At 40.2% G+C, this 25,134-nt stretch overlaps 1 protein-coding gene across 3 annotated transcripts in view; it reads left to right on the forward strand.

Moving 5' to 3' along the window:
• Positions 1-25,134, forward strand: part of COG5 (component of oligomeric golgi complex 5) — a 185,914-nt gene that overhangs the window by 146,573 nt on the left and 14,207 nt on the right. Inside the window, exons 15-18 of one of the 3 annotated variants that reach the window (XM_065665918.1) lie at positions 13,510-13,620; positions 14,895-14,957; positions 15,749-15,852; positions 17,189-17,426. The exons of 1 other annotated variant lie outside the window; for it this stretch is intronic. In XM_065665918.1, the coding sequence (XP_065521990.1) occupies positions 13,510-13,620; positions 14,895-14,957; positions 15,749-15,852; positions 17,189-17,426 (516 nt within the window). The remainder of the gene's footprint in view (positions 1-13,509; positions 13,621-14,894; positions 14,958-15,748; positions 15,853-17,188; positions 17,427-25,134) is intronic. One more of the 3 variants, XM_065665921.1, reaches the window with a different exon arrangement.

Here is a 25,134-nt window from a genome sequence, read left to right on the forward strand (position 1 = left end):
ACGAAAATGCATAGTTTTGCCAAAAACCAGAAAAATCTATTGCAAGATCAGTTGTCCTCATAGAGATTGAAGAAGGAAGAGCCCTTCCTAGCAAAGGACTATTTCAAACAATATTTATTGTTGGGGTTTTTGTGGCATTCTTTCTGCTTTTATGGTGATGATTTTAGTTACCTGAATGTAAGTACTGTATGTTCTCTTGTGCTATTTCTGCTCAGCTTGTCATGTGGGTGGATTGAAATACACTAACACACCCACCAAATGCACATAGATGAAATGTGTTGTGCCATGAACATGAAAATGCAGCTGTTTAGACAATATGCAATTTTACTACTTTTTGAACCTGGACACCTCTACTAGTTTCCTCCATAGAGTTACAGTCATCCTGTCAAGACTGTCTCTATTAGTTGCAATCAGAGTCCCACAGCAATCCTTCCTCTCTTGTGGAGGCTGTCTTGCTGCTTCCTCTGACTTATAAAGCATCACTGTAAGAGACAAAGTGGCCTGGTATCTTTTGGCCAATAAACAAGCAAAGCATGATTTGAAGAGGCAGGTTTGTAAAAATCAATTTGCCCACTTGCTTTTCAATAGCAGGTGGGGTGATTATGCTGGCAACTTCTAGTGGATCAAATTAAAACCGTTTTTGTATGTGGATATATGATATGATTTAGGCAAACGCAGACTCACTCTGCTGTGCTCCCAGATGGCAGGGCACATCTTAGCTCCACTTCAAGCCAGGGTGACCAGCTCAGCCTTGGAACCTTGCTGAGTATAGCACACTCATTCAGCCTGGAGTATGAGCAGAGCAAATTCATGTCTTCTTGAAGTACAGGCAAAGCAAGAATCTGCATGGCCATATCATACGAGGCAGACTTATCTGAAGGTTAGGGTAGATAAGGCTAAAATCAGTGGGAGCTGTGATTGCCTATAATTAGAGAGGTTCCTAAATATGGAATATTGTATTTTATGGAATAATATGTTTCAGAGAAGTTTGTCTAAAGAAGGGATCTTTCCAACAGACAAGAGGCTGCAGGCAGATGATATAATGGAGATCTTTCCCACTGTCAGACTTGTAAGCAATCATGAAGAGGAAGCACTCAGAAGATGGAGAAGGAGAGTGGGTGTAATGAGGGAGGAAGGAAATAGCGGTTTTGAATTTTATTTTTTACTCCCTTAACTAAATGTGGTCGGACTTGTGTCGTACATCTCACAGAAGCTGACAAATGAAGTGGAGGCCTGAAATACAGGCTCTGGGCGGAGCTCTGGGAGAGCTACTGATCTATCCTTCACCTTCAAGCGTCATGATGGACGCTTGGCTTCTCATGAGGATTTTATCCTGGGCAGTGGTTGTGGGACTTTTTGATACCAGGTTCACCCAGTGTAAGCCACTTGGAAATTTTTAAGCACTCTACAAAGAGCGCGGGCCTTCCTGGCATTTTGAAGAATTCTTTCCCGACCTCCTTAAAAAACCATGAAGTAACACTTTGTGTATTTTATATATTTCATAGGATCACAGAATGGTTTGGGTTGGAAGGAACCTTAAAGCTCATACAGTTCCAACTCCCCTGCCACGAGCAGGGACACCTTCCACTAGAGCAGGTTGCTCAAAGCCCCCTCCAGCCTGGCCTTGAACACTGCCAGGGATGGGGCAGCCACGGCTTCTCTGGGCACCCTGTGTCAGGGCCTCACCACCCTCATAGTGAAGAGCTTCTTCCCAATATCTAATCTAAATCTATACTCTTTAACCATTCGAAGTTAAATTTTCAAAGTTAAATTGCCAAAGACCCAGTAGTAGAAGTGAATCTTGAGGTTGAAGAAAAGACATAAGTGCCTCAAAAATTAGACTCCCCACACCAAGGTTCATATAATTGTCCCATATCCTCAAAGGGTAGGACATTGATGCACAGATGGAAGACCTCTGGTACCAGAGATATCAGAAGGCAAAATGAGAGAGAATGTGCTATTCTGATCTCATGAGCAGTGGACCACTATACACTTGGGACACAAAGAAATCTGTATGGCTTTTCTTTGGTGAATGAAGTTTTTAGATTCTGGGTTATTTTGAGGGGAGAAGTCAGCATAGATAGAGAGTAGTCAGCCTCTTTCTCACTACCCTGGATCTCAGTGGTATATTGAGATCTATTTGCATTTACTTAACAATATATCTGAGTTATGTAATGTTATACATGGTTTTAGAAAGTGTACCAGTCACAGAGCACTAGAGCATTAACAGAAGAAGTAATATGCAGGTACTCTGCCAAGTACAAAAAGGTTCTTGGGAAGTAACTGAGAAGCTTTGATTTTGCCTGGTATTGTTTTTCAATGCAATGGTGAAACTGGATTTCAGGTCTTGTAAAACAATTCTGAATATCTAATTGGATTAATGTTTAAATGCAAAGTGATTCTGACATTAAAATTCTATGATTAAAACTATTATACATTATTTAGAATCATAGAATCATAGAATAGTTAGGGTTGGAAAGGACCTCAAGATCATCCAGTTCCAATCCCCTGCCATTGGCAGGGACACCTCACATTAACCATCCCACACAAGGCTTCATCCAACCTGGCCTTGAACACCGCCAAGGATGGAGCACTCACAACCTCCCTGGGCAACCCATTCCAGTGCCTCACCACCGTAACGGGAAAGAATTTCCTCCTTATATCCAATCTAAACTTCCCCTGTTTAAGTTTGAACCTGTTACCCCTTGTCCTGTCACTACAGTCCCTAACGAAGAGTCTCTCCCCAGCATCCCTATAAGCCCCCTTCAGATACTGGAAGGCTGCTATGAGGTCTTCACGCAGCCTTCTCTTCTCCAGGCTGAACAGCCCCAACTTCCTCAGCCTGTCTTCATACGGGAGGTGCTCCATTTCTAAACTTTATTTATTCTGAGGGTTTACTGAGGTCTACTTTTCAGTAACTGGTACTAAATATTGTAACTGGGACTACGTTATTGTAAAGTATTATCTGTCATGAGTAATACGTACTTGATGATAGATTTTTTAGTGCATTATTGTTTGAAAACCTAAATACCAAAAAAGAGCATAGGAAGTAGAAAACCTTAACAGTTCATTGTTGTTTGAACCCTTCCATTGGAGTCAAATGCTGATGTATCCTCATCACTCTGTCCCCAAGTGGTCTGTATTTGGTTTTAAGGCAGCATATAGGTGTGGAAAGAAAAACATGTAACTGCCCTCAGAACAGTAAACGTGAGTAAATAAATGAGCTTGGTCTCATCTTGTCTGAAGGCAAATTTGTATCATTGAGGCTTGTTCTGAGTAGTGCTGGCCTAACTTCAAGGACCAGCCAAGCACGTCTCTTCTAGCTGCAGAAAGGCTGTGTATTAAATTGCTTCACACTGTCACCCTGATGTTTATGCTAATGTCTGCCTCTCAGTTGAGAGTACAAGGTCAGTAAAGGTTTATGACTGACACTCAGGACTTAATTTGCCATCTTAGCTGTGAACCCTCTCAGTCTCCAACATGGGACTAACAGTACTGTCTGTGCTAGTGAGCAGCAGGTGCCAGAACAGGGCTGGGCACCATGGCCAACATGTGCAGGGCAGCCTGCCTTGCGGCTGTCAGGGCTTCTCTTCCCCAGAGCATGTGGCTGCCTGCCAGTGTCCTGCTGGGCACAGCCTCTGCACTATTGCCTCTCCTGAGCCGTGGATGGAGATTATTTGGGAGAGGAGTTGTTGGTGCAGGCCACAAACTTGCTAATGACTGCCCTACCAGCTTAGCAGTACAGATGTTCATGTGCCAGATGCAGGAACCTTTCCCGGTGCTGTTCAATTTACTGCTATGGGTGTAGCCAGTATGTGAATGAGTCTGAATGAGAGCAACATGCAAAATCTGTTCAAGAGGAAGCTTAAAACGCTGACACATCAGGGTGATATTTTTCTTGCATCTGGAATCATACTTTCTTATTTCAGATGTAAATAAATCTCTGTAAGGCAAAAGTTAGGAAATGCTTCTATAGGAACATTGCTTTTGGTCTTCAGATTTTCTTAGATTGCCAGAGCTTCAAAGGATATGCTTTTCTAAACATGTTTTTCTGTCTGTAACGCTTGTCAGCCGGACCCGACTTACTTTCAAATAGCACTGAAAACCTTGAAAAGAGCACAGTTGTCTGTGGTGTTGTGACTAGTTGGTAACACCAAATACTGCTGAAGGGGTGCAAGAAAACTCTTGGGTATTAACTCTTTTCAGGAGTTCAGCACTTCCCTCGGGTAGCCACTTATTTCTTTGAGCCAACTCAGATGACATCTTTTTGGATGCCAGTGCAACCAACCCCTTCTGTAATTTAATATTCTATTTTTAGTGAATGTAATGGATGGAGATATAGGCTGAGGAGCATCTATCTATCTGTCATGTTCAGATATTTTTAGAGCACAGATCTTTGTAATGCTGATCAGCACCAAATGCATTACATAAGATTAGCATCAAAATATATACAATGGAAAGTCAGCTCTCTGCAGTTGTTCTTAAATTATTTTTAGTGTTGCCCACAAAACTTGTATGGCTCAGTGCATTATCCTGCCATTGTGCTCTGTCTCTGCTCTGTAGGAATCATTTCTAAAGATGATTTTCTCTTCTCTCAGACCTTTTCAATCACAGGTCTCCTTCCTGAGGCTTCAAGTAAGATTGTCAGTCCATGATATATTACAAGGACTTTGATAAATGCTCATTTTGCACTAGAGCTGAAAGTGAGACAAGCAATTCATCTCTCATTGTCCTTCAATCCAGTTAATATTTGAACTCGTGATTTGCAGGTGCAAGATTCCAAATTCTGCATTACTTACATCATCAGCTACTGTTGTGTTCTTTAACGCTGCTTGGGTGGCTTAATCTTTTGCAGTTGCCCATAATGATCTTCTCAGTTTTCCACTTCTAGTAGATATTCAGAGTTAATATCTCCTGATTAAATGTCTCTGGTCCCCTAGCTAGCCATTCAGAATGGGTTGGAATAGATTATTTGGGAGATTTTTTGAGTTTAAAGGGGCAAACTGTGTGAAAACAGCACATGTTCTTCTCACAGCTAGAAAATTTATTTTTGTCTTTCAAATTTTCTTCAAAAAGGAAGATTTTATCTTCTTATCCTTTGAGTATGTTTCAAAACTACTTTGTAATTACTGAGGTTTAAAATAGATCTCAACTTTCTGCACATCCATCCCGTCATCATAACGATTTGTGATATTGTGGCAGATGAGTCTTGATATTTCTTTGTGGGTTTATGGTTCATCTGATATAGTCAATAGCAAACAGTCTGCTGTTTGCTTTTGGTGGCATAGTTTTGGAAGCATAATTCTATCATGCCATGGCTTCACAGATATTCCAGGATCTCTCTTCCTGAGATTACAATTAAATGTGCTGTGATTTTGGGTTTTATTTTTACTGTTTAAAAACAACCTCTAATTTATTAATGCTTCTCCTTTGCCTTGTAAACCTTGTTGCAATAAAAAGTATGAGGAAAGAAAATGCTAGAGTGCCAGGTGGAATAGGAAAACAACAATTGATTCAGCTTAAACTCTGAGGTGAGAAAGAGACAGCATCTTTACAAGGAATTTTCATAATGTCATTTATAGAAGAAAAAGTGTCTGTCATGCTTGATCAGCGGAATGAAGTTTTAAATAAGCTGTTTTCAGTGGGTTATTTAGATGATGAGCAATATGAATGGCATATTTTTGTCCAGAATCTAAAAGGCTAAGTGTATTATAACTGATCCAGAGACTGTATTGAAACGTTTTGGTTCAATCAGTGAAAATGTTCAGAAAAGCAAGAATGCAAGGGAAAATGAGATTTAAAAGCTAAAATGATAAATAAAAAATGATATGACAGTTAGATGAGAAGCATCAGTTCTTAGTTTTCTCTGAGTGTCATGGAGATAGGAATATTTTCTGAATCTTTCAATCTATACTTAGGGTTGACTAGAAAAAGGCAGAGGGGTGGACTTCATCGATTCTTCATTGACTGTGCCCCTGTCTGTCCAGTAGCAAGGAAAAATACCCATACTCTGTTGCAAGAAAGAAAGATGTTGCTGTAAGAGGGCTATAATTCTGGTTTCTTCTTAGAGAAATGTAAAAATATTAAGGCCTTACTTATGGATGAAAGCATTTGTTGGGTTGGCTTTAGTCATACATATTCCTAAGGAGAAACATACCTTACACCAGCCATATATACTGTTTTTGTCATTTAATTTATGCAAGTTTTCCAAATGAAATATGCTATAGTAGCAAGAAAATGGATGGGAGCTGCATCTCCTTTAGGATGTTTACTGATCTTTACTGATGTAACTATGAGATCTGGGGTATCTGCATTGTTTTTTTGACCACCATCCTCTTACCTGACATAGCTAAATTTAACTAGCTGAATAATTGAACAAAGTAGGGGCAACTGGGTGGAGAGGGAGAGAGAAAAGATTTCCTGGAATCAGATTCTTCTGGTGAAGGGAAGATCCTGTTCATACACTGGAATTTTGGCACCAGATTTAAACTCGATCAAATTTGTGAGACCTATGATAGTTTTGAATTGAAAAGCACGATGAATTCTCATTGTAATGATATAAAATGAATTTCTGATTGCCCTTTTTACTATGTGATCTTATAAGAATTCATGTCTCAGATTAGGTGGTGTTACTGAATTGTGAGCTTTCGTTTGTGGGTGAATCACTATTCAGGACATCTTCTAACAATGAGATTTGTCTGACAGTTCCAGGGAAATGTATCTAGTCCTCCTGTCTAAATGTCGAATATTGTGAACTTTGGATGGAAGTATGAAACGGAATAGGCTCACAAATCATCAAGAACTGTAGTGAAATGACACTTTGGGAAAGGTTTTCTGTAAATAACGGGTCTGTTACAATGGTGTGAGTTAGGTGAAGGATCGTGTTTTCCTCACATCTTTTGGAGATAATGTGAATTAATTGTGTTATACCAGTATGTTGAAGACATGGTGTTACTGTCATTGAAAAACTTGTATCTATGCTATTTTAATGAGAGACCCCCAACATATGAATTCAATATTTAGCACATTAAAAGAATTCATTAATAGGTATTTAAATAGAATATGTGGGAGGCTATTATATACGAAAATAATTTCAGAATAATTACTATTTCACTGTACTGTAATAAAAGCTAAAGATGGCAGTAGGTCTAATTTAGAACTAATAAGTCAGTTAAGGTTTTGTAATTACTTTTTTTAATGGAAAGCTCAGAAGAGTTTTGTTTAAACAGTCATTAGGAAGCTGGTTATATTGGTCAGAGAATACATAGGAATGTCTAGCTGATAAGTCACTTTAAAAAGTATGTAAACTTAAAAATGGAAAAAATCTAGAGGAGAAAGTTGCATTAAAAAATAACTTCATGAAACATTTTCTTCATTCTCGTGTTGTCTTTTGCCGGTTAGATCGTGACTCACATAACAAATGTGTGATTCTTTGCTTTTTTTTTATAAAGAGATACTGGCTAAACTCCAGAAAAAAATCATCCAAGCATTAAAGGCTGGTTTTGAGAGTGAATGTACTTCATTTTATCTTTCTGGGAAAGTGTTTAAAAGACATCTTTAGATCTAGCATGTAATTCTACTAACAAGTAGAAAAAGCAAGATTGCAAAAACCTGCACAGTATTTTGTTATAGTGCGTTATATCTAAGTTATTTCATACCAAATTAAATTCTGTGATTCAAAAATAGATTTAGTTATATGTATGTTGATATGGTAATGGCTTTGGAATTTTGCAGTTTTGGATCAACTCTAATTAGAACTCGACAATGTAAAGCTCATTTATAACCTTCTGCAGGGTAGAAGTATTCTAATCTCAGCTAATGCCTGGATGTGATACAAAAAAAAGGCAGATGGCAATTAAATAAGCTAATTACATTTTTTATGTGTAGGTGAATATCACCCCATCATGTTGGACCCATCTCATATGTCTTGGGGATGGATACCTGCTCTTCACTTCTGAAGGTGCATTCTCAGTAGTTGGTTGAGACCAAGAGCTATTGGGATGACATATAAAATATAATTACGCATTCACACATTCATTTGGCAAGCATGAAAAATTCAGTACACTCTTACAGTCAGAGGCATCAGGATCAACACACATTATCCTTGAAATCTTTCTCAGACTTGGGCTAGCTGGGTAAACCTGAGTCTGAAAAACTGTCAAATACAAGGGCCATAGTTTTTGAAAGTTGAGAAATGATTCTGAGTGGTTCAGGCTTAGGATTCTCTGAGATTACTTAAAGGAACTGGGTTAGGTGCTTTCTGATAGCAGAGTTGTTTTAAAGCATCTCAGTATTTAAGGACAATGAACCATTACTTACTTTTGATTATTTGTACAGTGCTTTTCTTCTCAGGTAATTCAAAGGTTTAGAGATCGATCTTTCCTGCTACAGAAAGACCATTTGCTGTTTTCCTTCCATTTCTTCCGATTTTGAAAATACTAAGGAAGGAATGAAAAACAAAACAGAACAGAAATACCCCTGAGGGAGCAATTTGACAGTTGCTGTTACTCTAGCATGAATAGTGTGAGCGTGATGTTTGGTCTTCTTTCTTGGTCAAGGACTTAACAGTCCCCTTAAATTTTTCTTCCCAAAATAATGGTAGCATTTGGTAAAAGATTTTGACCAAAGCTTCACCACGAAGCTGCTTTTTTACAGTACAAAATTTAAAAAAAATAGAAAAAAAAAAAAAAGAGAGATTCTGGAAGCTGTAAGAATGCCCTGAGGGTGCAATATAGTGCAATATATATGGGTTTATGTACATATTAGGTTATTGCCTGAACTCACAGCTTTCCTCACCTATTGAAATATTTCTTCTTGCAAATATTAGAAGTCATTCCCAATACATAAATTCTTATTTATGACTTATTCTTAAATTCTTACATTTTAGTTGGTTTTCCTTCTTTGTTTATTTGTTGTGGGATTTTTGTGTGTTTGGTTGGTTTTGGTGGTTTGGGGTTTTTTTAGGGCAGAACATTGGTTTTATTTTATCTGTCTCTGTCAAGGACCTCAAATGCCCCAACATTTGTTCAAATCCTACACTTTGAACCTCTGAATTATGACTCTTCTTTTTGCAGATTATCCTCTAAGTAGCCAATAGGTGACACAGCCAGTGGAGTTCACATTGTGAGGTATTCTTCTGCTGACGGTGTCATGATTTTACAAAAAATAGGAAACTGATTCTGGTAAACACTTGTGTTTCTTAGGTGGAAAGAGATTGTAAAAGACTCCTTCTGCCATATGGAAAGCATTAAACCTAACAGTAAATCATCCCAATTATTTGTAGCTTATGGGAGAAATCCAGGGCCAAGCCCTATTGACTCAGAAATTCTGTAAATGGATTCTGTGCTTTTTAAGTTGTTATGATCAGGCAGGAGGCCAGGTACCAGATGGATTGATTGCTTTCTGCCAGAGGTATGGCCACATCAGCTGCTTCTATTAGGAATGTATTTATTCTTGCAAATGTCAGCTTGACAATTGGAGTTCAATTTGTGCTATCAAAACACATTAGTCTTGTGATACTAGAGTTACAGCGGCGCTACTTTTGTCTTATTTTGATTTAAGATCTTCTCTGTACTCTTGAATTATGATGCTAATTCCTGCTCTTTAGAGAGTGGGTTTGCTGAGGCTGTTTTGGAGTAGAGAATAAATGGAGTTCTCCAAAACTGTCAATAGGGATGCACGCAGGATCTCAGTTAGTGTGAAACTGAACTTTTTCACAGAATGTTTAGTCTGTGAAGGGAATGGTAACAAACCAGCTCACAAATCAGTGTCTCTTCGGAGCTGCCACCTGTTGGAAGAGGGGAACTTAGTCACTTTGAAACACTAAACAAATTACAGGAAAAGATGTATCAATAGTCTGAGTTTTTCTACAAGAAAAGACAAACTCAGTGGGTTTTTATAACTCAAGGGAGAAATGATTTTTTCAATCTGAATTCTGCATTCACTGCTTCATGGTGAAAACAAGAATTTAAACCCAAAGGAATCTCATCACAGCACGTCTCAACATGTGAGATCCAATCCATGCTGTCAAATTGTATGTCTGTACTTAGGTATTAAACATAGAAAACGTAAAATCCAGGTCTAGTTATTTTCAAGACATATTTCCAAAGCAGGTCTATGCAAAGGGGTGCTGGTAGCTGATGCTGGCAAAGGGAGCTCATGCAGATGTAACCCATTGTAAAATTGCTGCTTGCCTGGGGCATAGGGTGCCTGTGCTTTGCTGCCCATGATTGTTGTAAATAGTAGACAGGGTTTGAGGTAAAAGCAGAAACAATTTACCCAACTAAAGTGAAGAGTGTAAGAAATCAGTTGCTATACTTAAAGACAAATACAGAGGAGTGGAACAGTTACAGTCCTTGTTCTTACTGCTCATTTAGGTCTGGCTTCAGCAGAGCTTCTTTTCCTGTTTCAGTTAGCAGCCTCAAGCTGAACTAACTCCCAGAGTGACTGACAGTTCCCTAGAGATGGGATCTGGTCCTTCAGCTACGCTTTGTCTCTTAATTGTTTCTTTCCCAAAACAGATTATGATTTTGAATTGTCACCCCTCCTGTCCTCCCTGTTTCTGCTGAGCATGAATTCACCCCTCTGGCCTTCTACATTTCTGGATAAACCTAACTGATTAAAAAGACACCACATTCTGTCTCTAGTGCTATCATAAAAAAGAAGGCCCTTTGACTGTGTCTTTCATCAGAGTGGATGTGGTTAGGCTTCACGCTTACTTGACTTAACCTATTTTCATAGTGCAATCCCCAGTGGGCAGATAACAGAAGAGTTATATTACCACTGGGCTTAAATGCATAAGCTGTGTTCTGCACTGAACTTCAAAAGTACTTGCTGTATAAATGAGAGTGATGAATGTGTATCATTGATAAAACCTGGTGTGACAGTAAATAAACTGAGGGGTGATTTGTGTCCAAACTAAATGGGCCAGCATAAGCATGGTTTGTTGGAACTGGGGAGACATAATGATAGCATTTTCCTACCTGGATGCATGATTGTACAATAGATATTAGAGGTGTCAAGAATTCAGTCTGAGGCATTGAAATATTGGATTAATGATAAACTACCCGCAATCCAGGTACATGGCAGTGACAGTGTATGTACATGAACCCTTTTGGACAGAGTCAGTGCCGAACCTTCTTGCCTCAAGGCAAGGTCATAGAAATCATTGTGGTGGCAGCAAGAGATGGGAACCACCACCTGAGACTTCTTCTGTAGTGGTGGGGCACACCTATCCATGTAGGCACCATGTGTGCCCATGATGGTAGGGCACCCCTGCCCATGTAAGTACCAGGTGTTCTCATGGCACACTTTCAGAGGAAGTGGTCCTAGGGAGCCCTGTGCTGCCCAGTTCCTACTGCTCCTTACAAGAATCAAGTTTTCCAAGCCCGTTTGTTTTGGACCAGTGATTTTATGATAAACAAGCGATCAACACATCTCGCTGTCAAAGTTCAGTTTGATTAATTTAAGGGAATATAATATGGCAAGCAGTTTTAGAAATTGTTTAGAAATGGTTGCTTTCAAGGCATTTTCAGACTTTGCCTGTGAAGCCGTTGTGCATTATTGCTGACTGTGAGAGTTGCTTGTTGCTGCAGGAGGGTTTTGTTTGCCCTTGTTATTGGTTTTAGTTATCAGTTAAGCTTTTTCACCAGCAGAAGAGACACAGTCTAATGTCTAAGAAAATGTCATAACGTCTGAGAAGAGGAAGTTGTGAAACCTTTACAATAGACTTTGAGGAACTGAAATTAAAGTGACAAGGATGTAAAATTTTACTGTCTTACTAATGTCTTTTATGTTTACTAGTTGTAAATGTGCAAAAATTCACATGAATAGTCCATACGGTGCTTAAAAAAGGTGTGGGGAAAGAATGTTATTTGTGTCTGAGAGGATGGTCAGCTGGGTGGACAGGCTGTTTCCATGCACAACTGTTTCGTTATCAGTCTGTGAAGCTGTAAGCATGAGAAGCAGAATTCTTAGGACCGTTTAGGTCTGTCAAATCGAAATATCAGGAAAGAAACACAGATGTATGTAGCTCACGTGGCTGTTCTCATCAGGAAGCAGGAAGATGCTGAGATGATATATTTGTCAGGTAGTTTAAAGATGCATTCTGATGTCAAATAATTAAAGATAGGTTGGAAAAGATTTTTCCCTCTGAAAGGCCTCAGAAACCTATTTATCCTGAAATACTCCCAGGGAAATGAACTGATATTGTCACCGTAGTGTTGTGAGTAAGTTTGAGTTTCCATCTGCTTGCAAGAACTTGTCTAAAACTTCATTATTAGCAGTGCTGGCAAATATTAGATGACTTAGCTTTCATGCTCTCTGTGTCTGTGCTGAATGGAAGCTATGGGGAGTTCAGGGATAGTTTTTCACTAGTAAAGATTCACTGTTTCTCGTAACTTAAAAATTCTTATGTAATGTTTGTTCTTGTGTTCTAAACAACTGTTAGTATATTTAATTTTAGTTTAGGAGTTTTCTGTAGGACCTACAGTTGTGTTTAAAAACACACTTCATGAAAGTCTCTTAATGACTTGTTCACTGAGTTGAATGTATTTTCACTGAGACAATTCTGGAGCTAGGCATCTTCAGGAGTTTCCTGGAGGATAATTTCGTATCTGAAATATAGATAACTAGTCAGATCTCTCTGTAAGGCCTTCTATTAATAGCTATTCTTGCTGTAATATTTAGACATACTTCTAGAATTCACATAGCCTTTTGTCAATTCTTTGTGCTTCTGCAGCTTTCAGTGCACAAGAAGATTTCTATTTCTTTCCCAATTAGAATTTATTTTTATTTTAAATTATAAACATATGCTGTGGTATCCTTACGGGACTGTTCTGTAGTTAATTGCTATTTATGTATCAGTCTGGAACTTTGATTTCTGTGGTAATGGTAAAAGATGCAGGCTTTATGGAGTCTAAATATGAAGAAATACCTTTTTTTTTTATTTATTTTTGCTTGAAGATTCATGGATTGCACTCTTTTTAATGACAGGATTAGCAATTTTAGTCCTTGCAGTTCTATCCTTGTGTTCATTTACAAGACACTAATATGTACAAAGCTGTAAGCCATCTATTTAAAGAAACAGAGTTTCTAAGGATATGCTTGAATAGTTGTCAGAAGTAAGGACTGAGGGTATATAGGAAAGCATACCCTTTTCAGCTCTGCTGCTGCTAGTTTATACTACATCCTCGGGTAGATGACTTCACCTGACTCTTAGATTATAATGTTGAAGTTATGCTGGGACCAGGGATCTCTAAAAGATCTGGGTCTAAGCGTTGTGGTTTGGGAGCTGGGACAACAGTCTCTCATGGTTCCTGTACGTGTTGTTCAGTTTGTATTATCTGGAGCTGAAAATAATTTAAATCAAGACGAGAGTTAAATGGAAGAGCATTGCTACGGAAGACCTATAGCTTTCAGCCATGGTCTAAGTTTGGTTAAGTATAATTTTGTGGCGATGCACTGTTTAAATGGTTGGTACTGTTCTAACAACTTCTGCAATCACTGCAGCTGTCTACACAAGGAGATGCCAGCCAGGTGATTGGACCACTCACAGAGGGACAGAGGAGGAACGTGGCCGTAGTTAATTCTCTATACAAACTGCACCAGTCGGTTCTGAAGGTAGGCTTCCTTGGTATTTCTTTTCTTGCTGTAAGGTTAACTTCTTTGCTGTATTGTACGCATATTCTCCCATTAGCTGATATGAATTGGTTGGCCCTCTGCTTTGTGACAAATTGTTAGTATTAGGAGTGAAAAATAAGTTTATAGAGAATAATCACGTTTCACAGCCATTGTTTTGTGAATCTGAACAACTGGGCTCTTTATGTTTTTCCTTATCAAGTAAGCTCTGTCTTTCTTCTGGTCAGCCTGATAACACTTGCCCCAGCCTAAGCTTATCTTTCTCAGAAGACCCTCACTGCTTTCCCAGAGTTGTGGCCAAACTGAAAAGGGGAAGGAAAGTATGAAATCAGGAAAAGCAGCACATCACAAATATTGCCATCCGTTGTTCCTGTTACCAAAGTCTGGCCTGGCATTGTTTTCAGGAATAAGCACAGTTATGAATAATTCCAGTTTACTGGCTTAGTGATGCCTACAGTCTCTGTATGTTAAAGCAAACAGATACCGTGGTTATAGTGTAGTTAATTGTGTTTAAATCCTAGCCTGATTAGAAAAAAAGAGATCATGAGTACTCTTGACTGTGGACATGTTTAGAGAATATTTAAAAATGCTGAAAAGCCTATAAAATTTGCTTGGATTTTGCAAACAGATGGTAGATCAAGTTTTAAGTCTGCTTTCTCTGATGTATTTAGTAATGAACCTCATGTGCCTGAGTGTTGGGAGATCTGATATGATTCAGTCTCTGATTTCAGTATTTATCTGGCTTAAAAATACTGTTGTGTGGCGGGTTCATAGCTGTAAGGAAATTGGTAGATCATTCTTTGAGTTTTAATTCTAATATCATAGCTGTACATAAACAGCTGTTTAGCAAGTGGTATTATAATAGTCACAATACTGAGAAAGAACAACCATTCTTTCAAATATTTGCTGTAGAGCTGCTTGTATATTTCTCCATCAATTCTATACTTCACAGTGGGAGAAGATACCACTAATTTTTATTCAGGTCCTGTTAACCCTTTGGCTAAATTTCAGTTGAACGCAATTGAATCATTCCTTTGGGAAGGCAGAAGCAGAGCCCGTAGGAAATCTGAGAGCAAAGGCCTGATACAGCTGCCTTGAAAATTCTGTTTGTATAAAGCCCATTTGACGGTTATCTAAACCTATGTAAACCACTCATTACTAAAGATAACTTGGTATGCTTTAAACTAAGATTAAATATTATGGATTCTAATAATTTGTTGAATGTTGACTATTAACAATTACTTTAAAATTTGTAGGTCATTACCAATCAGAGCTCATTTCCAGCAGCTGCTGAGCAAACAGTCACAACTGCCTTAAAGGTAATTGAATGTCCATATGCTGCAGGGATAGGGCTGAGCTTTGCTTTGCCTGTTATACTTTAAACAGCCACTTATTTTCCCAGGTGTTAATTGTGTGTCGGTATATGTTAGTCACAGGTATAAAAATATTCAGAAATTTGTATTTTGTTGTATCTGCAGCTACATATATGTTGTGCGTGCCAGAGTCACTGCTTGAGTAGCGTTTGTATTCAAGAATGTTCTTGTAATGGTTGCACTGTGAAAATAAATGCCTTTCTCTGCAGCATTCTTACAGCAATAACTGGATCCTTCATCACCCCTTTACCCACCCTGACTCACACATAGGATTATGATTTATATGCTACCTGGTGCTTTTCTGGGGGCTGATGTGGCTGGCCGTGCAGCGCTCTGTGGGTGACAGCTATCCACATCCATCCTGCAGTGCACTACTCTGGGAGGGGTTGTGTGCAGAGGAATGAAGGGCAGCTTGAGTGTCTGGGGAATGAACAGCTGAACGAAGCTTGTGCATCAAAACATGTACATTTACAAATCAGGAATGCCAGATTGTTGTGCACCTTTGAAGGAAGGCTTTACATAGATGTAGTAAACAGCCTTACCTCTGTACTTTACTGGTAAAATCAATTAAAGGGAAATGTTATCTTAAGCTTTTGTCTTATCTCGCAGTTTCTAATGTGGAATAATAAAAAGCACTGTTAAAATGAGCTGTTTGTCAGGGTATTTTTGAGGTGTCAAAATTTAAATGCTTCTAATTTCTGTTTCCTTACTTCTGCCTTTTTCTTATCCTATTTTAGGCAGTCCATGATCTAATGGGTAGTGCTGTTCAGCCATTACTGAACTCTGTAGGAGATTCAGTAGAAGCTATTATCATCACTATGCACCAGGAAGATTTTTCTGGGTAACTAGAAGGATTTTTTTAAACATACCATTGCTTTAATAAGATGTCCTGCATATGCACAATAGATTGTTATTGCCATAATGTCCTTGGAGCAAGAGCGCTTGTTTGTTAAGGGTAAAGTGATGCTTTATGGTCGTCAGTGAACAGAGAAAGCAGAATTACACCTATCTGTTGAAACGAATTAATCAGGTGGCATCTGTCATCTTCCTCCCCCCTCCCCCCCTTCTTTTTTCCCATAAAGTTTTGCATTTGAGTGAAATTCACTTTAAATAGAAAAATAAAGCCAAGCAGAGGCGCTTTTTGTGCTTAAAAACCCCTTTTTGTTTTCAAAACTTATTTTTTGTGGGCAGTCTTCAGAACTCTCTCAAAATAAAGCATATAACTCTGATTCAGAATTACACATATTTTTTTCTAACATATTATTGAATACAAAATGTTTCAAAAAATCTTTTCTGTTGACTGCTCGGATTTAGTGCATTTGGCTGTTTACCCATAGCATTTTAATTAAAATTCCCAGTATACTTCATCTGCAAAGATCTTGAGTCCTATCTTTAACTGAGCCTTCCTTCCTGAGCGTTATTTTGGTTGTTATCTCTGTTCTGACATTGCTTGGATCGTCATCAGATGTCCTGTTTCCTGTCTTAGAAATTTACAGAAAGTAGTGTATTTTCAGAGGTGTTTTAAATTTTCCTTTTCTCTTTTTTTTTTTCTTTTAACAGTATTTTACTCTCTCCATGTTTCTGATTCCACCCAAGGGCTAAGTTTTGTTAGACAGCCTGTACGCTTAGGCTCCTGAGTTTGGAAGAGCTCTTTTGTCTGACTGTGATTCAAAGAAAGATAAAGATGATTGATGTCTGTGTCCCAGAGCTTCCATGCTGCTTCTGTGATAATTAGATTGACTTTATAATACTGGGTTTGGAGGAATCAAGCAAACTGATTCTATACAGAGAAGAAGTTTGGGAGAGGCTCAACTAGTAACCTTGTGACATATGCTCGTGTTTTCTGATCCGTTATTATAAATCAACAACTGGGACATTTAAATCTGGGGGCTGGGTCTGAGGATTAGGCTCCAAACTGGTGGAGGCTCTGCAAGTTGGGTAGGAGTGTGGTGATGTCCTTTATCTTCTTAAGATGGGAATGGCTGATAGATATTTTGAGACTATAGTTTCAGAGAGAGCTACAGTGCTCTTTATTCTCAATAGAAATTGAGACTCTACAATTCATGCCATGACTTCGTGGGGTAGGCAAAAAAATTTAAAAGACTCCAGTAGGTTTTGGTTGTGTTTTAAAGATGAATTTAGCTGTCCCCATTTCTTTTTTCTTTTTTTTTTTCCAGATCATTATCTGGCTCAGGAAAACCAGATGTCCCTTGTTCTCTGTACATGAAAGAACTACAGGGTTTTATAGCAAGAGTCATGAGCGACTACTTCAGACATTTTGAGTGTTTTGACTTTGTCTTTGATAACACTGAAGCCATGGCTCAAAGAGCAATTGAACTTTTCATTCGCAATGCCAGTCTGATAAGGCCCCTCGGTGAAGGTGGGAAGATGCGGCTTGCAGCGGATTTTGCACAGGTACCCTCAGTACTGATTTCTGCTTTTTCTGTTGCTTCACTGTGTTCACTGAAAAGTATCAATACTGTTGTCCATATCGAAGTATAAACAGGCAGTTGTAGAGATTGGTGCACTCCAGTTCTAAACATCCTCTCCAATTAGATACTGTAGCCTGAGAAATGCATCCACTAAGTAGTTGAAGATCCCTTGTCACTGTGAGGCACGTTCAGGGAGGTCTGACGGCTTCCTGCTAAAAGACAGTTGCATTTAAATTCAGCTGTGTCTTGACATTTTATCCTGCTTGTCTGACCTCTTTGGTGCGTCCATCATTTGCCACCATTCATTCAGTTCATTCTTTCTCTCTCTTTTAATGGAATAGCGTGTCGCTTTCTTAATTGCTTTATATATCACAGTGCCCACACTGGTTAATCGCTAACTCAGCTGCCTTGCAGTGGAGGAGACAAGCTAAAGAGATACCAATATCCTATGGGAGAGATGTCCTTTCGGTAACAGAAGGGCAGTTTTCTTGTTGGATTCTCTTCATGACCTGATTGACTTATCTGCCTCTCAGCTTTATCTAGGTTTTACACTGGACCAAAACACAAAACAAACTGCCAGATTAACATCCAGTCCCTGTCTGCATTGTCTACTATATTCAAATATAATTTGTCAATAATAACACTGTGTCTTAACTTGCCAAAGAATAGAGGCATCCACTAGATTGGTCTAAGGTTATTATTATCCAAGCAGAAAAGGAAATTAGCACCAGCTCTATGCATACTGAGTGCTGCTTTTGGCTGGTAGGTAACTGAAGCAGGAGAGGAGGGCAGGGAGGCAGGAATCACTGCCATCTCTGCTCCTGCTTCTGGCTGCTTTGTACCATTTGCCTGTAAGTTACATACTCCTGGGAGTAAAGTATTTTTATTCATTACTCAAAAGGAGCAAAGCAGCCTTTAACTACAGAAGTTAAGGGGAAGTTTTCAATTGCTTTCAGTGAGAAGATTCCATTTCCCTTCTCTATTTTGAAGACAATGGCATAAAATTGGAGGAAAAAAAAAGAACACTTGACTCCTCTGAAAGGAATATAGAGAAGTTTTGTAATTTATGCTACAGTACTAAAGCCAGTCGTATAAATTTGGAAAATTTACCTTCACCTAATTCTACAGTAAAGAGCATCTGATCTAAGCACCTATTATTATAATAATACTCATTCTGACACGGGCTGCCTTTTAAGTGAAAAATGAAGGTATGTTTTCAGCTGAGTGTAGGGGGATTTGCATGTTCTTCCCCACAGTGCTGAGTATAACTAACTCCGGAACGGACAGCTGTGGGAAAATAAATGTTCTGATTTCTCTTCTTTTGTACTGTAGAATTAAAAAAAAAAAAAAAAGGTAAAAGGCTTTGAATTAATTCTTGTCTCCTGCCTTCAACTGTTGCTGCATCGGGGGGCTGCATTGTGGTTTTCTCATCTTCGCATTGCCCCATATTTTTGGCTTGTTTTGGGGGTTAAGACAAGAACTGTATGGATCCAACGAGCACCATACAGCCATCTCAATGCTCACTTTGTGCCTTTGAGCACCTCTGCACAGTGCTCCTTAGGGCATCCCAGGCTGGACAGTGTCCAGAATGGCCTGGGCGCTATAGCCTGTTGCTTGGCATAACAGTAGAAGGACCGAAACATTTTGTGTGTGGAGGCTGCCTACATCCATGTTTTCTGGGGTGTGTCTGCCCTTCCCCAAAAGCTGGTGGGTTTTGGGCGCTTGCCCATGATGCCAGCTCCTGGTAGCCCCACTGGGGAAGGTGTAGTTGCTCTGACCTGGCCAGGAGTCCTGGGCATGTTGACCTCAATGTGGCTGTAGTCCCTAAACAGGACTCATTTCACTTCCATGCTCCACAGGGCGTGTGGCCTTGTCAAGGAAAAGATTTGATTCCTTCAAAGGGGAGGTTGCTGCTGCTTTGGGCTGAGGAAAGCAGGTATTTAACTGGGCTGACTTGATGGGAAGGGTAAGATCTTCCAAATGGCCATAAATGCTGCATGCAGGGGTTTTAATCAGTCCCAGAAAGGCATTGCATTGTTGGACTAAAGCCAAACCCAAAGGGAAGTACCTGCCTGGAAAGACACTCTGTGTGTAGGAGGAGGTTTGTTTCTAAACTGTGTTTACTTGTGCCGTTTCTTGTAGAATCATTTTGAATTTCTGTACTCGAAAAGGGTTACATGTTCCTGCTCAAAACTGGCTTTTGTGATCTAAAACCCCTTTTGGTGCTTTGGGGTTACTTGAAAGAAAAAGACCTGGGCAGAAATCTGTTGAGAAGCTTTGGTAAATTTGAGGTCCTTTACATGCATGCAGTAAGTCAGTCTCAGGTTGAATCAGGTGCTGAGTATCTCATGTTGTTGTGCACATTTCTTTCAGGGTACTCAGTTACAGCTGCCTTATACTCAGCAGAATAGCTTTGGCTGAGAGTCAGATTTGAAACCTTTTGCACTGGAAACATGCTTTACTGATAGGTTGACTCCAAACAACTGGAGTCTATGCAGAAGAGATTAAAACAAGGCTTCAAGTTCTCATTCCAAACTGGGTTCAGTGAGGTGCATAACAGGCGATTGTCTTCGGTAAGGCTCAGCTACTTACAGTTAGGAATTATTGCTGTGATTCTGTTGAATTCTCTGTCTTACCCTGTTTCCAGTGTCGGTATTTCACTTTGCTGTCTGTGCATTACAGATATTTCAACACAAGACTAGGTGTGTGCTAGTGTGGCAGCTGAAAACAGAGGCATGATAGGCTTGAAATATGTCTGAATATCATTAACATGATTGCATAAGGATCAGTGCTTATAGGAACACAAACTTTTCAAGCCCTAGAAAACGTCTGTGGTGCTGCAAGGGTGTTATCACATCCTGTGCTGTTCCTTGGGACTCTCCTTCTTTGAAATGTTTCCAGTCAGCAGGCGGATTTCACCCTTTTTCATGCTCCCAGTTTTTATGCAGAGTAGTACAGCATTACGTTTCAGTACAGTCTTTCAGATTCCTAGATCAGTTTGTTTTCATCTGTTTTTGTGTTTTTAAGGTGACCATAATTCAGCATTCACATATGTAATCCCACATTTTTGCTTTTTCGTTCAGTACTAGTCAGACTGAATACAAGTGTTCTCCTGGAGGCAGGCAAGCCAGCAAGCCCTGATGGCTTTTCAACATTTATGCTTCTGGGGTGTACCAGTACAAGTTAAAAGAGGACATTTTAACTTGCTTGGTATTCAGAGTTGTTACAGGCCCACTTTGGGATTGGTAGCTTGTAGTTCAGGCCTTCCTAAAACCCAGTGGGAGTACTGGACAATGCAGCAAAGAATGATATATAAGCAAAATCAATTGAGAAATTTATTTAGAAGAAATGAGGAATCTACAGTAATAGCTGGCATGGAAATTGGTAATCATCTGCTACATACAGATTGTAAGCTGATACAGGAAAATAGCTGTTTATTAATAGCAAATACAAATCACAACTGCATTGAAATTAACTAGTCTAGAAATTGCTAGACTAAGGAACCTTCATGATTCATGGCATGAAGGCACATGATTTCCCATCTTTTCATAGTACATGTATGTGTTTGGAGTGACATATAAGGCAGGAGCCACTGTGTGCCAAGAACCTCATCTCATGTCACGAGTGATTATTTTGAGCCTTGTCAAGTGAACTATTTTTATTGATCCTGTCTGAGTTAATACTACTCCATATATCTCTTCATATATTTCTTACCTAGGTGTGATTTATAGTCGGAGGTTTTGGCATTGTTCAATACTGTGCTGAAATATATTTGATGGGGCATAGTTAACACTGTCACAAACTCTTCAAGTCTTTATCAGTAAATTACTACAAAATTTTTTTGGTTTTATTAAATTATCCTTGAAAAATGATTTTACTGTAGAATCATAGAATAGTTAGGGTTGAAAAGGAGCTTAAGATCATCCAGTTCCAGCCCTCCTGCCATGGAAGTTAGAGAGCAGACTTTGGCCTCTTCAGGAACCTGAAGGGCAGGGGGGCCCAAGACTGTTGGTTGATATTCAAGGAGCACCTGCTACAAGCTCAGGAGTGCTGCATCCCAACTACAAGGAAGTGCAGCAGGAGGGCCAGGAGACCTCCTTGGATGGATAAGGAGCTGCTGAGGAGACTTTGACGGAAAAAAGAGGCTTATAAAAGGTGGAAGCAAGGACAGGCGGCCGGGGAAGAATACAGGGATGTTGTCCGGGAAGCCAGGGACCAGGTTAGAAAGTTAAGGCCCAGTTAGAATTAAACTTGGCCAGGGATGTTAAGGATAACAGGAAGGGATTCTATAGGTACATTGGAAATAAAAGACAGACTAGGGACAATGTGGGTCCTCTCTGGAAGCTATCAGAACTGGCTGCCCTGGATTTGGAGAAGGCTGAGGTTCTGAATGACTTCTTTGCCTTGGTCTTCACTGGCAAAGGCTCTGACTGCACCACCCAAGTCTTGGAAGGCAGACGCAGGGACTGTGAGAATGAAGACCTTGGGCCCACTGTAGGAGAGGATCTGGTTCGAGACCATCTTAAAAATCTGAATGTACACAGGGCCATGGGACCTGATGGAATCCATCCGCAGGTCCTGAAGGAGCTGGCGAATGAAGTTGCTAAGCCACTGGCCATCACATTTGAAAAATCATGGCAGTCAGGTGAAGTTCCCGACAACTGGAAAAAGGGAAATATAACCCCCATTTTCAAGAAGGGGAAAATGGATGACCCAGGGAATTACAGACCAGTCAGTCTCACCTCTGTGCCTGGTAAAATCTTGGAGCACATTCTCCTGGAAGGCATGCTAAGGCACATGAGTAACAACAAGGTGCTTGGTGACAGCCAGCATGGCTTCACTAAGCGGAAATCCTGCCTGACCAATCTGGTGGCCTTCTATGATGGGGCTACAGAACTGATGGACAGGGGTAGAGCAGTTGATGTCATCTACGTGGACTTGGGCAAAGCGTTTGACACTGTCCCACACAACATCCTTCTCTCTAAATTGGAGAGACATCAATTTGATGGATGGACCACTCGGTGGATAAAGAACTGCCTGGATGGCCACACACAAAGAGTTGTGGTCAATGGCTCAATGTCCGGCTGGAGACCAGTAACAAGTGGTGTCCCTTGGATGCCAACCTTATGAAGTTCAACCATGCCAAGTGCAAGGTCCTACACCTGAGTTGGAGCAATCCCAGGCACAGCTGCAGGCTGGGCAGAGAAGAGATTCTGAGCAGCCCTGCGGAGAAGGACTTGGAGGTGCTGGTCGATGAGAAAATGAACATGAGCCGGCTTCAGTGTGTGCTCACAGCCCAGAAAGCCAACCGTATCCTGGGCTGCATCAAAAGGAGAGTGACCAGCAGGTTCAAGGAGGTGATCCTGCCCCTCCACTCTGCTGTCGTGAGACCTCACCTGGAGTATTGTGTGCAGTTCTGGTGTCCTCAACATGAAAAGGACATGGAACTGCTGGAACAAGTCCAGAGGAGGGCCACAAGGATGCTCAGGGGACTGGAGCACCTCCTGTATGAAGACAGGCTGAGGAAGTTGGGGCTGTTCAGCCTGGAGAAGAGAAGGCTGTGTGGAGACCTCATAGCAGCCTTCCAGTATCTGAAGGGGGCCTATAGGGATGCTGGGGAGGGACTCTTCATCAGGGACTGTAGTGACAGGACAAGGGGTAACGGGTTAAAACTTAAGTGGTGAGACACTAGAATGGGTTGCCCAGGGAAGCTGTGAATGCTTCATCCTTGGTGGTGTTCAAGGCCAGATTGGACAGAACCTTGTGTGGGATGATTTAGTGTGAGGTGTCCCTGCCCATGATAGGGGTTGGAACTGGATGATCTTAAGGTCCTTTCCAACCCTGGCTATTCTGTGATTCTATGATTCTAAGTTGACAATGCTAAACTGTAGTACAGAAGAAATATTTCTATTTGCTGGTTAGCCTATCATCAGAATCTGGTTTCCTGATTCAGTATGGAATTTTGTATTTAAAAAAGCTAGAGTATTAGGCATTTGGGTTTTAAAAATGTAAACAGATTTGCTTGTTTGCTCAAACATGATGATACAAGTATAAAAATGCTTTTATACTTTTTCCTGAAGAATGTCCTTTCTAGTTTCTTCCGGAGAAGTGAGAGAAGCAGGATGATGTAATCACAGTTGTAGTTATAAGGACAGGAACTACTAAAGCTAAAACGTGCTTGATGCTCAATGCTAACTATCTTCCGGGAAGGAGGAAATAATTTTCTGATGTGTGTTATTTTGGAGGTATTACTGCTGAAGGATTTACTTAAACATCAGCCGTTTTGGGATTACTGCAGGGGGGAGAAATCAAATTCCACATCCCTTCAGGGCCGGCTTCTGTCATATAATGGTTCAGAGCTGTTCTGCTCCCTTGCTTGTTAAAAGCATTCTCTTCTGGTGAATGGCTAGAAAAAAAGCGTTTTGAGTCAACATTTAAAAACTTGGAATTCATCTTGGCCAGGAAGAAATGTAATTACAAAAAAATTAATGTTAAGATTTTCCAGCTGAAAAAACAGCTGTTTAGTAATGAGAGATCTTGAAAATACCACAATAAGCACTAAACAATAAATTCACTATGGGGTTTTTCAAAGCACTCTTCAATATATGTGCATTATGTGTATCTAGACTACATATTAACTTCACCCTTGGGTTGCTGAACATAATCCAGTTAGAGAAGCCAGCCATGTGATGTATTTTTTACAATGTGGCTATCTAGTGAATAGTTCAGTAGATAATTGACCACCTAGCCATGGGCTATGGCAGGGTCATACGAGAAGAAAAGATTATCTACCCTTTCTGGGTTCAGAAAGTAAGAATCACTGAGAAGAAGCATATGTTGGGCAGGATTCCATGACTGTATTCTGTGAAGCTTAGCAAAATAGCATGAATAAATCATGGAAAAGCAATGGGGTTTAGGCCTTCTGTTCTAGCTGCCCCTTCCTTTTCGGCAGTTACTACTGCTTCTCTTGGATCCTCTGTTCATGATTGTCTCACAGTACTCCATCAAACCTCTATGATAGCAAATTACTGCTTGGACACCTGACTTAGCCCTGAATTTAACCTGGATTTCTGAACTTTCAAATTTGCACTTCTGGGAGCAAAATTTGGAAAAGGAGCAGCAGGCTTGCCCTTTCAAGTGTAAACTCCATAGGACATGGCTGTATGAAAGGCCGTGCACACGATACAAGTTCTGGCTTGTAGACGGCCAAAACCAGCACCCAACCTGTAAAAGCTCACCAAAATGCTTTGGAAACTATAGCTGTACATCACAGCAGAAGCTGCTACAGTATGGATGTGCTGCACGAATCAACAGTTGATGCAGCTTCAGGTGATGACAGGTAGCAAACCCAAGAAGCGATGTACGCTCAATCGTCGGCCCAACTCCAGCACCTTAAAAACAGCAGCTGTTCCAGCTGAGTGATTCCTCACAGGCACTTGCTCCCAGGCCAGCGCCACCGACCCGCACACTGCTCAGCACAGACACAAAACCCTGCTCAGGGAGCCTGCAGAAATGACCGTAACCACAGAAAGGTGGTGGAGCATCTCAGTACGCGATTGGGCTGAGACAAACAGCTAAAATTCAAGTGAAGAAAACAATCTTGGTTACTATGTGGTGTATAATTTTTTGTTGGAGAGACTGGGTTATAACACACAGCAGACTAGCGCTGTAAATGAAAAACAAAGTTTCTG

The sequence above is a fragment of the Lathamus discolor genome, chromosome 1, assembly GCF_037157495.1.
Source record: "Lathamus discolor isolate bLatDis1 chromosome 1, bLatDis1.hap1, whole genome shotgun sequence".
Lineage (NCBI taxonomy): Eukaryota > Metazoa > Chordata > Aves > Psittaciformes > Psittacidae > Lathamus > Lathamus discolor.